Source organism: Odontomachus brunneus, unplaced genomic scaffold (genome assembly GCF_010583005.1).
Source record: "Odontomachus brunneus isolate Ranch 3 - 2012 unplaced genomic scaffold, Obru_v1 Obru_scaffold_033, whole genome shotgun sequence".
Classification (NCBI taxonomy): domain Eukaryota; kingdom Metazoa; phylum Arthropoda; class Insecta; order Hymenoptera; family Formicidae; genus Odontomachus; species Odontomachus brunneus.
The window spans coordinates 948,820-961,802 of NW_022639483.1; the positions used below are offsets into that span (position 1 = coordinate 948,820).

General features: G+C 41.2%; 1 protein-coding gene across 6 annotated transcripts in view; it reads right to left on the bottom strand.

Moving 5' to 3' along the window:
* The window catches only part of LOC116843446 (neuronal acetylcholine receptor subunit alpha-7), a 359,573-nt gene that overhangs the window by 257,770 nt on the left and 88,820 nt on the right, over nt 1–12,983 (bottom strand). For all 6 annotated transcript variants that reach the window (XM_032813838.1, XM_032813834.1, XM_032813839.1 and 3 more), the window contains exon 3: nt 1,432–1,571. In XM_032813838.1, coding sequence (XP_032669729.1) covers nt 1,432–1,571 — 140 coding nt within the window. The remainder of the gene's footprint in view (nt 1–1,431; nt 1,572–12,983) is intronic.

Consider the following 12,983-nt stretch of genomic DNA (forward strand, 5'->3'; position numbering starts at 1 on the left):
TTCTCCCTCTTTCTCTCTGATTGTCATCGCATTTCTAATTCCCGTTCAATAAATCCGACGATCGCCCGATTCTATTGCTACTTGAGCGAGTCGATGTTTTTAGCAAATATAAGGGACGTCGGCGCGACACATCGCGACAAGCACCGGCCGCATATTCCGCGAAAAGAAACGAGAAGATTACTTACAAATGACGTCTTCACGATACGCCACAGCGATCGCACATCACTATTCTCGACACTCCCGAGACTTATTAACGCGCGAGACTCATTTTTTCGACGGATGAAAGACACGAGAAACGCGAAGCGATATGGATCGATGTGTGCTCATGGCTGCTGCTTGGCGCGAAAAGATCGAGCATTTCGCGTGATTCATTACCAACGCTTAGATTGAACAACCACGATGACAACCTTGTAATGCGAAACGAACGCGATTGGTCTAGAGCGGTTAGTAACTCGAGCAAGTGGTTAAGGCGTCCGCCGTACAGATCGCGTCGTTGTAGACGCGCGACCTCGTTTGCATCACTGGCGCGTTCACATTCATGTACTTTTGGCACTTTCGGCGCGCTAATGAACTTTTGGTGTACGTGATTGACAGCGCGTCCGCGATCTTTTCATGCCGAGCAACTGCCATGGACACAACGCTCCGTATTCCATACGTCTTTCGTTTGTGTTCTGTGAGTCTCCTGCGGAAATAAGTATTAGAGTGCCGAAAATAACGACGTGCAGAACATATCGTAAGTACATTATTACGGAGTAATCTCCTCCCTTTTCGACACATACGGCTAAGATGACCAGACGTCCCGATTTTTTACCCTTTGTCCCGAGTTTTTTCGAGTGCTATTCGGGACGCCGGTTTGTCATTATTTTCAATGATTGTCAAGTAATTTTCAGATCTTTTTATCCCCCTCTCCCCGCTTCACACATTTATGAAGTGTCCCGAATTCAGGACTGGGAAATCTGGTCACCTTAGCAAAACGGATGTAATTATAATGTCTTCGGACATACAATTGCCAAATTGGTGTGAAAATACCAATACACGAAAATGGATTATATTGATTCGATTCACCCTATGATCCGATTCGTCTCGATCTGTATAGATACTATGAAATGAAGTACCAACATTTTAATTAAAAGTCACATACAGTAATAACAGAAAGAAGTTAAAAATATTCTTCATCAAACAATATTGTGCAAAAAAAAATAACGATCAAAATTGGTAATCTTTCTGATCTCAACTCACGTCAATGTGACCTACTGCAGTTCAAAGAGAATTCTAGGCCATTTTCTGCCTGATACAAGGCAGAATATTCGGATTGGTGTTAGTCATTGATCGAAGAGGTTCTTTTAGATTTATTCAATAAAAAGACTCATATCGAAATGTGTCCGTAAACTATTCTATGCGAGATAAACAAAGATAGACTCTATCACTTACCACGTCGATGATTTGCTGCAGAGTGATGCCAAACTTCACCTCCAGCGGCTCGCTCTCATTCGCGACCGGTCGCTCCAAGGTGTTGTAATTTAACAGCAGGTGATTCAATAAGCGTTTCTCGTGGCGCCCGCAAAGGCTCTCTGCGACAAAGAACGAGAAAAATCGAATGTCAGTCACGGCTCGTGCGTTATTCCGGAGGGTGTGTACCACAAATAATCGCGACCCTTGTCAAAGCACATTTACGAAGGGGTACGAGGGGGTAGGAGTAGAGCGCCCGCAACGTCAACAACTTTTTTCCTCGGAAATAACATAACGAGAGGACAATTTAATTATTCCTGTTATCTGGAATAAACAACCCTCGAATTTATTTGCTCTCTCTCTCTCTCTCTCGCCCGCGCGCGTGTCGAGAAGTAATTTTTTAGTCGACTTCAAAAAAAAGTTTTTAATTTGTTCTGTATGGATGCTTGCTTGTTTGTTTGTATGCTCTTCCATAACTCGAGAACCGTTAGAGATATGAAATGAAAGTTTTTGTAACTTGTACAGCATGTTATCTACATGCTTTTTAAATTAACGTTATTTGTCCGGGTTTGTCCAGGTGACTCGGAAATTGGGTAATTCCATTACTTTCTTGAAAATCCCCAGGAACATGTAGAGATACAGGGCGAAACTTTTGTTTTTAACTAACTTCAAAAAAGAATGTTTAGTAAATAATTAAAAGAAGTACGAGAAAGGAATTAATAAAAAAAAAATAAGTGAATAAGAAAAGACAATTAAAGTAAAAAGAAAAATAGATCGCTTACAAGAGCCCTGAAAATTATGAAATAATTTTGGATTAATATTCCTATGAGTGTACAATTCTATCCTGATATTCTAATGGTATTAGAAGTCGACAAAGAATACAAATTAGATAGATAATTAAATATATAACTGTAAAGAGGCAAATAATAAAAAAAGGATATGATTATTGAGTCAATCTGTCAAATTTTTACGCCGACTTCTAATTAAGTAGATAGGAATATTGAGGCAAAATTATTTCATACTTTTTAGGGTTTTTGGAGTTTCTGAAAGTGGTTTATTTCTGTTTGCTAATGCACTTTTGCCACCGGTGGAAATAAGAAACGTCTCTCTTTTGCGAAGAGAGCTCGTTCTAATAAGACTAGCGTGTACAGTAACAACCAGTACAACAATTAGTCAGTGGTACAGTTGCTCGTTTCACTGTGAAACCTAAGCTGGGTTGAAATCCTATTCGTAACGCGTATATCAGACCGTGTGCACACGTGGGAAATAAGCATTATAGTCCGTGACGCTACGTCACAGTTAGTTAGCGAGTCGCCAGCTGCTTGATAATCGTCACGAAATACGCAAGTAACCGAGAAAATAATTGAGAGAAAGATAACATTTCACAAAAGAGACACCGGAATATCGAATGACTAATTTCTCGAGTTTTCTTCAATTCTCCAGGAAATACTCTCTTAAAGTGAGTAAAAATGCTCTTGATTTTAATTAATAAAAGGAACATTTCACCTATAATCAATATATATTCACTAAATTCTCACTAATCTCTTGTAACCAGTGGAGGTAAGATCTCATTGCAAAATCTGTAGTGCACAAATTCATTACCGTAATCGATTCTGTTGTAGCAAAATTCAACTTTCTGCGTTTGTAGCGATAGCACTGGTGACCTCCATGCATCTTGCATGATGACACTGTCTGCTTTTGCAAATTGTATGAATAATGAGAACAGTCGGTGCTGTTATCTGATCTTTTGAGTGAGATTTTACTGATTGTAACACTACATTCTACTTATAACCGAATCACCACATACAAGCATTTAGCATTTCAATAAAGAGTATGTACCGATTATACTCCTTTTTAGACAGCAGATAAATAAACCATCTTCTCCAAATTTCCGCGGCCGATTAGTCCTCGGCAGCTTTAACTCACCGTTGGAATTCCACACGAATTCCGAAACCTGGATCTGAGCGCGCGAAAGCGTACGATCTATCGCGACTAAACGACAGCGAGTAAACTACTTTAATTCTCTGACAAACCCTAGTGCGCGAGAGTGCATGTCTCTGCCTGACCCGGGGCAAATTGTATTCGAGCACGTGCCGTTGCGGCAGCAAGTTCGGCTTCCGGCGCTATGTGACGTCGTTGCCGTCGCCGCCGCCGCCGCCGCCGCCGCCGCCGCCGCCGCCGTCGCCGCCTCCGCCGCCGCCGAATACGAAATGCAACAGGACTCTGTCCACAGGGAGAATAATGGCCGTCGGCCCTCTGGGCGAATTCGCTGCACGTGCGCCCATTGAGGACAGGTTGAGGCATCGTGAGGTTGCGACAAGTACACATCGTGTGCGCGCGCGCGCGTGTATGTGTCGTGAAGAAGCACACAGGCGTACGCGCGCGCGCGCGCGAAAAACTCTCGCTCGCTCCGAATATATCTCGCGATCGCGCACTCGACCGCTTCTTCTTCTTGCCTTCTCCCCGAACGCATTAATATTCCGAGTTTGAGCAGCACCGGGACCTCAGGGATCCAAAGTTTCTCTACAAAATTCATCGCTGCGCGGCATCAATCGTATATTACGAGTTCCGTCAGCCGATAATCACGTACTTGGTCGCACGGCGCTCGCGCTCGCCTCCAATCTCGGGATTCTTCGGATCAGCGAGGGAGTATTACATAGTCCGGTAATATTGATGCGATGTATTCTGTTTGCGCGGAGAGTTACAGTTCTGGTTTCGCGCGATTTTTATGTGATTAACTTAGCGCGCTGAAGCGGCGCGCTCGTCGTCGTCGAGCTGGAAACGCGAGTCCCCTCGCGATTTCGATCTATCACACTGAATGTTTCGAGAGAGAGAGAAAGAGAGAGAGACAGAGCACCACTTGTTCGCTTGTAACAGTGGCCGCGAATTCGCCGATGCAACTTGCAAACAAGGCCAGAAAGCGACTGTTAGCTCGGGAATCACCGTACCGCGTATAGACTGGATTCTCGACTGGCGCTCGACCGCTAACGACCGGCAGCACCCGCTTAAGTGGAGAGGTCGACTGCGGCAGACGGTAACTCGCGTGAGTTTCGTTAAATTATTATAAATTTGGATTTTCCACGTCAAGGCTGGATGATTTTTCTTCTGACCCCTTCTCTACCCCTTCCCCTAAAATAATAAATCACTACCCCTCTCATCTATGTTGAAACCAAGTAATTTTCAGTATTACCGATTTATTCTCAAAATTTCTCAAGCGAAATCCCACGCAAGACGAGCGAACGGCGGCGATATTTTCATTCAAAGTGATTACAGCGAGGATACTGTCACTCGTAAATCGCTAGAGTGAATGTTTCATTCGATTAGACTGAATATGTTACTGCGACAGAGCGTGGAGCATAGAGTCGGTTGCAAAGCGGTGCGCACACTTTTTGATCGAATGAAATCGCAACGCTTCAAGTTGTCAGAATTGAAAGCCACACCTGCTGACGTGTACGCGCAGTAATCGATTATGACAGCAGCCGAAGTGACAGAACAGAGTGTGATATTTATAAAATTTCGCGCGAGGGAGGAATTTATTTTAAATTTAAACGAACATTATTTCGAGAAGCAATTTTTATGTATTCATGATCGATTACTGCGCATACAAACGTCAGCAGCGGCTTTCAATTCTGACAATTTGGAGCGTTGCAGTTTCATTCGATAAAAAATGTGCAAACCGATTCGCAGCCGACTTTACAGCAGATTCGCTCTTCAATCTCAAGTGACAATATTCGCTCGTCGATTCAGAGTGAGGGATTCACTCTATATGAGTGAAAAATCGTTCGAATTCGGTACTCTCCTTTTTGAGTGAATTTTCACATTTCCAAGAAATTTAGAGAGTGCATTGAGAAAAATACTTAAAAATTTATTTGTAAGATATAAAGTCCATTTCCGTGAAGCAAAATTTATTTTTGTGAGTAAACTTTATATTCCACAAATAAATTTTTAAATATTTGTTTCTCAGTTAGAGCACTTCTGTAAATATGGCGAACGTTGTATACCGATTGTCGATATCGCACGCGTGACTACGTTTTCTGGTTTATTTTAAACAATTTTGTAATATTTCATATCTCAAGAGGCCTCCTAGATCATTAATAAATGCCACTCACTCACTCACTCATTCATTCCCTTCCTCTCGAAACGCACAAGAACGTTACGTCAACTGTCACGACTGTCAGGCTATCGAAATATTTTAGCGCAGGAATTCAAGCCGCCCGCAGATCGACTCGGGTCGGGACAATATCGCTTGCAGATTATGCGCACGCATGTACGTACAATTACGCATGGCTACTTACATTCGCTGGCGTGCTAATGGATTTTCAGACGGGCGTTCCGTTACGTTGCGAAATGCGCTCGGATCGCAAGAAGGAAATCGATGCAATCGTTAATCAGATTAGTCGAATGTATTACGCGCATATATATATATCGATCCGACGTTAAATTCTAGTTTATATACACTATGGGCGTATATATACATCCGCTCGGCATTGATTAATCACCTTTGTAACGCCCAGCGTAGGGCGTATGGCGCATTTCACTACGCGCACCTGTGTAAACAGGGCTCGAATTATTAGGATTGCGATCAATTATGCGGCGAAAAGTAATTGATTGTCGTGTCCCCCCTGGCGGTCGAATCCAGTGAACGATTTATCGGACGGCCGCCAAGGGAGCGGATAGAATAAATCCAAGCTGCGCGCGTTCAATTAGCCGCTCAGTGACGCTAACGATCCGCGGGCCTGCGATCGCGAAATATCGCGATATACACACATGCAAAAAATAGCGGCCGACGCGTTATCGGCCAATTTTCGCTTCAAAAGGCAACGGCAGCGGCGTACCCCTCCATCCTCTCCCCCTTTCTTCCCTCTCTTCTTCGTCGAGCACGCGCGCGGGGATGTTAATGAATCGAAAGAATCGATAGCACCGGCCAAAGGACGGACAGGCGTGCGATATACCTTTTAGCGATCCTTCACACGGAAGTAATACCGGCTCGTCTTGAACTTCTTGAATGAGCGACGGCGGAGCGGCAATAAGCAACTTGGTCGAATCGGCCATTTAGCCGAGTGCTGGAAGACGATGGCGATAATTAATGAGGCACGCGTAAAAGCAGAGAGGAACTTGGGGAGAACTAAAGACGGACACGTGCGCGCCGCAACTCCTCGAGTGTACTACAACTTGTATTAATGGCCTCTCCGTGGATGAAAAAGTCGAGGCCGCGCGGAATAGCTTCTGACGAATATATTAGGCGCACCTCTTCGATCCTTCGACGGACGAATGGGAAGATAAACGATATCTTTCGCGCGACGTGTGTGTGTTTACGCCACGCGGATCCAGCCGGGGAGATCACACTGAGAAAATTACTAATTTGGTGGGATTAAAGAGGGTGATGCGCGCAAGACGGATCTCTTTTCCTTTTTAAATCCTGCTACTCGGAGAACTTCGTGTCGGTTGTATTTCACGTGTTGGGAAACAGATAATTGTGTTGAGAAAATGATTGATTTGATGAAATCAAGAACGACAGTGCAGGATAACTTTTCCAAGTCTCGTTGCAGTCGGGAAAGTTCACGTTCTTTCTTAACACGTGAAAATAGGATTTTGTCGAGACGAAAATTTGGTATAGTGGATCATAATTTGGTTCATTGGAAATAGGATCAACCAAATGTTTGGTACATTGCAAATCTATAAATAAGTACACGCTTATGTGTGTAAAAGTATTCACTCATGTGTGTAATTTTGTTTTCTGTGTAAAAATTATACATTATCGTGCATAAAGAAAGACATTTACGCATTTAAATGTGTAATGTAACATATTTTCCTGTGCATAAAATGATACACAGTATGAAACGCATAAAAATAACGTGTGCACTGCAGATCCAAGCGCGTTACTTTAACGCATAAACGTTTAAACGCATAAATGTGTAATTTGGCTGTAGTCCCTTTTACACGTTTCTCATTGTTTTAAGTTATGTCATTTGACACGTTTAAGACGTGTAAATTATAATATAATATGTTTAAATATTAAATGGCGTGACTCAAAATAGTAAGAAACGTGTAAAAGATTCAGTCAAAAAATACATTTGAGTTTATAGTGTAGTAGTAATTGATTTATATCTCTCTCTGTTTTCAATTTTGTGATTTTTACAATATTTATATAACATTTTTCTCATTTCAATGAAAATAATTACATATTTTGAGTGTAAATAAAATACATTTGCAGATTAATATTTGCGTTATTTTTTTTTACAATTTACTTTCATAAAAATCCTTTATGATTTATTGTTTCCTAACTGTATAAAAGTCATTTAACATGTTAAGTTGTTGAAATATCTAAATAAAGAATAAATCATCTAATAAGCGTCTTTATGATACGTCACAAACGTTTAATAACGAAACACGTTATCTTGTCATACGTTTCTAAAATATGTTCTTATTATGCGTAAGATCCATATAAAATGAAGATATTACACACTTATATGGGTTAAAGTAATACGGATAAGATGATTTCTGGAAATTACACAGATAAAATATGTCAAATTAACCCATTGGGATTTGCAATGAACTCATTTGTGTACAGATTACCAATTTTTTCCAAACTACAGCGTTATTACTGAGTATAATGCGTCCGTATCACATGTGATACAATTATGAAAGTGTGGAAATTCTCTGGATACTGCGCTTATTGATATTTCATGCGTGTAAGTAGTTATTCGGTTATATTCGACATAGCTGATTTTCTGTTAAAACGAGGCGACTTGTCACATTTATTTTGCAATTATCCAATAGTTATTTGAGCAAAAGAGAAGTATCCGAAAAATATTTCACAAGTGTGTACAACGGATTGTACCTGGTTATACTAGAACGGTTTGAAATGATTAATTTGACGAGATTAAGAAAGATAATGCAAGACAGATGATTTTTTTTCTCAAGTCGTACCCTCCTGAAAATATTCGTTGTGCGAGTATTTCGTGCATCGGGAAATACACGGACTGCGCATGTAGAATGCCGACTGCACTATTTCACTGGCTGTTATACCGCGTCTTCGCGAGTTTATACCGCGTCTTATCCTACTTTCTCGCTATTCTAACTATCTTACGTACATTTGCGTGAAGTCTGCATCGTTCGCCATTTGCATACCTTAGCGGGCTGCAAATACCTCCTCGTGGAAGCATGTAACGTACATAAATCACGCGTTTCGAACGATAGCTCCGCAACTTTCCCACATATTTTCACGTTACTCCCGATAAAGCTTCGTTATAGTTTACTCCCCTGTGGAGGTATTAAGCTGTTTTATCGCTCGAATTAAACTGCTGCGCCGGTCGAGTTGTTAACGATGAGAAACAGGCAACGATGGAAATAACCAGAGCGCGTAAGGCACTTGAATCCTATAAACAGGAGAGTGCTTCGTGTAATCCTACTAATAAATTCCTGAAAATCAGCCTTAACGCGGCGAAAAGTAACGCGGATAATGCGAGTCTCGATGTTCCGTCATGCGGTTTCTGTAACTAGCAGAGCGAATTAACGAGATTTTCAGCGCAAACTTGCGCATTAGGTGCACATTAGTTGAAATGATTTTTAGCGCGACGCGCGAAACCGTTAATGCAATCGTCGAATCCCTCGTGTAATTCAGTGTACATAATATTATCGCGAACGCTCCAGTTCTGGCTATTACGTGTAGGAAAACAGACTCGTAATTATTATTATTGTGCAAATGCAATTCGAGAGAAAGTCCAGGTGCCAATAAGAGCCTATAAACACACTGAGAGAAATTATCCGATAAAAAATTAACAAACGGATATTTCCGATCAAAATACCGATCAATTTTTTATGCGATCAGGAAACATTCGATGAGAAATATCAGTTCATAATTTTTTGATCAGTTTATCTGATGAAATTATCATCAGAAGTATCTGATTAAATTTAATCGAATATCCTGATCGGATATAAAAATTGGTCGAATTTTTTTATCGAAAATATCCGTCTGTTAATTTTTTATTGGATAACTTCTTTCAGTGCAGATGTAATAAAATCAGATAAGTAAGAAATTTTAAACTGCGCCTTGCATAATCAATAAATATAAAATTCTACTAGTCAAAATATTCAATAAAATCATTTTTCCAGTAAAATTTTATATACTTACTGCCTATATTAACAATAATTTTATACTTATATTCAATGGACTTATGTCCAGCGTCGCTGAGCAATGTCTGCGTGATTCTGAACAGTACTGGTGATGAAAATGAATTGTTATTTTATATTTATCGTATATACCTCTTGATTGTATATCATCAGTGCCTCTTTTCACTTTTTCTTTAAATACAATTACACAAATGTTGTGAAGTGTGGAAAGGGAGAGAAGAGAAAGTCTCGCAAATAGTCGGAACAAAATAAAACAATTTCGATGGTTTACAGGTCGACACAACGACGTGACATGTAAGAAAAAACTAAAGAAAGGAAGAAGAAAAATAAGACAGTAGGAAAGAGATACGATGGTGCTACTTTGCAGGAAAGTTTTCCGTCGTTGTTTACTCCGAAGTATTATTCTAGGTGTTAGGCGCACGAGCGAGTGTCTGAAAGTGAGCAACTCGAGTATCCGTAAAGACGTGAACTTCCGAATACGTAATACATAATGGACGGTCGTTGAAGAAGCCACGAGCTCTCGCACGCCATTTCCTGAAAATTTTCTCGCACGGGATTACTTTCGCGTCCTCGAGATGTGTGCGAGAAACCAGCCAAAGTAACGAAGGCGCGACATCCGCGGCATTTCGACACTACGGTGAGTTTAACGCGCCATTCCCCGGTCGGAGGATGGGCCTGCTAACAGCCCAGTCGTACGAAGAGCTCGCAAAGGAACCGCGACGGCTTCGTTTGGCCGCCTACGTCAATTTAGATTAATGAGAGCGCGTTTGAAAGAATCGCCGAGGAAACGAGGGGAGCGGCGCGGCGAGGATAACGGAAAGAGGAGGACGAAAGTGTGGTCCACGCGATAAAACACCTGTCGAAATACCTGTCGAAATACGCGCCGACGTGTGAATGGACACACAGAGCAGCGGCCGGATGTCTTTCCCGGCGCTCGACGTCACCGTCGCCGACGGCGAAGTGCGCGAGGCCTCCAGCAGGAAGCTTCACCAGCGCGGCTGGCAGTCTTTGTGGGAACAGATCGTGTGCCTATCCACGCGTGTGTATTATAATCGACACGTGCGCGGGCACTGCGATATTTTCTTTCCCACGTCATCGCTGACGACACGCGACAACGTAAAAATACCGGTCGCAATAAAGAATGAACGACTGTTACAGCGTCCAGTGCGCGCGATACGCGGCTGATATTACTCGAAGACAATTGCGCCGTGGATAAAAGTGACTTTTGCATTTGAGAGATAGGCTCGCTGAATTACTCGCGGATATCTTTCGACATAAATTCGATTCTGTCACGACTATTCAGTCGCAAGTTACTCATTTGACCGGTCTAATTGCGCGCGAATGAAATCTCGAGTGAATTGTGATGATCATCATGTCGGGATATCATCGTCACCAGCATGTCTGATGTTACAGCGAGTTTTTCAGGAGAGAAAATGCGCTCGTCAAAAATGCGCACGATGAAAATCGCTGTTTCGAAAATTCGCGTATTTATAATCGCATCGTGAAAAAGTGATATTTATAACTGTAATTGCATGGAAAATAGGGACGAAATGGAAATTTAGCGATCTGAAATGTTAAATCGCTATTATCGCAATTGAAAACATGCGTCTGAACATCTTCAGCTGTATTAAAACTTAATTGCAACAACTGAGAATAATTAACTTACAAGTAAACCTACCTAAAAGCGAGAAAAACAAAAAATAATATACTGCATTCCAGTTACTTGTTTCAAGTATTTTATAAGTCTGTCTATATGTGTTCTCTATATATTCTTAAAAGCTTCAACCGATCTAATTTTGCATAGTTACTCTCTTAGGACCTAGCGGAAAATATAGGTTATATGAAACCTAGACATCCCATCTCCTCTACCTGATTTCATCCCCTTGACACTTTGTGGAAACCAGGCTAACGTCGGATAGATTTAGTTAGTCTACTGTAGGCATCAAATTTATTCAAAACATATTCTGGATCCTAGTAAGTTCTTCACTTTAATCAAGAATATTAAAATAAAATAAAAAATTCGGTTTACTTGCTTACTATATAGAGGCGAATTAGTTGCTTTTTCGATAAAGTTTTATAATATTCTTGAGCATAAATTTAAAAGAATAAATTCGAGTTTCTTTTTTATTTGTGATAAATATATCTTAATATTATCTAAATATATCTTAATATTATATTTGCAATCTGTCATTATAGTATCTGTTATTAAGAAAATATTCTTTGTTGAAGATAATCATCGTTACTTTAGAAAAGAAAAGTTAACTGAAGTATAACTGCTTTTCTCAGCAGTAGAATGATATTTTTCCGTAAGTAGTGCAAGATTTATTGTACTACATTTATTTTGCTAAGTAACATGGTAAATTTCGCTAGTAACATAACAAATTTACAATTGCATATTTTAGTTTCTAAAATATAAATAGCACTTATAAAACGGACAGATAATAAATTACTGTGGAATGTCGATCTATTACTCGGTTACAAAAATATATAGCAATATTTAGTTTAAAATTCTCTCCGTGTATTACTATTTTTTTGTTTTTAAATCACATGAAGACATAATTGACGCCGAGAATGGCCACAATTTCAGTCAGATTAATCTTTTTTTTTTCTCTCGCGCGCGTCGTCATTATCGTTGAGAGTTTGTATAATCCTCGCTCCTCATCTTTTTGCCCGCGACTCAGCCTCGAACGGGGCGACTTTCAATAAACTTATACGCGCGGGGTAAATAGGATTACTTTTATAGAACACGCGCGCGACGTTAGGGGCGGTTTTTACAGCCCCGACGTCATCCTCATCGTCTCGACCGGTTAAGTCTTCCAGCAGGCACCGGCAGAATCCGCGCTATGAATGGCAGCGCTCTTGAATACCGGCGTGAATTCGCCCACCTGAGTATATTCGCGCGTAGGCATCGTGCACACCCCAACCCTTTACGGATATAGTAATATATACCTATCCGCAGAAATCCGCCTAACTATGGGTCACGTGTAGCCGACAGCTCGATTAACTCTCGCAGTCCGGCAGCTGCTTTTCGACGTGTCCCTCGCACTGAGTGCGGGACAGTCGCGGGAACTCACGGAGGTTTTTGCGACAGTTTGCGCCCGGCAATTTTGCGCATCGTTGGCGCGAGCAATTCGCGATGCCCGGACAGAGCATACCTTTGAACTTGAATCGATTTTCTTTTAAATCTCGTCTCCTGCTGAAAAGTATCCGTATATTGCAATACTATTTTTAGCGGCAATCTATTCACGTCTAATGGAACGTTTTGCAACGGGCTTGACGGGAGTTCCATGACAAGCGCGACAAGAACTCGCCATTACACTCTCGCATTCGTTTTCAATCCGTCTTGAACACACCACGGGCGAGATATGTGTTTAAAACCGCGACTCAGATCGTTAACGTCT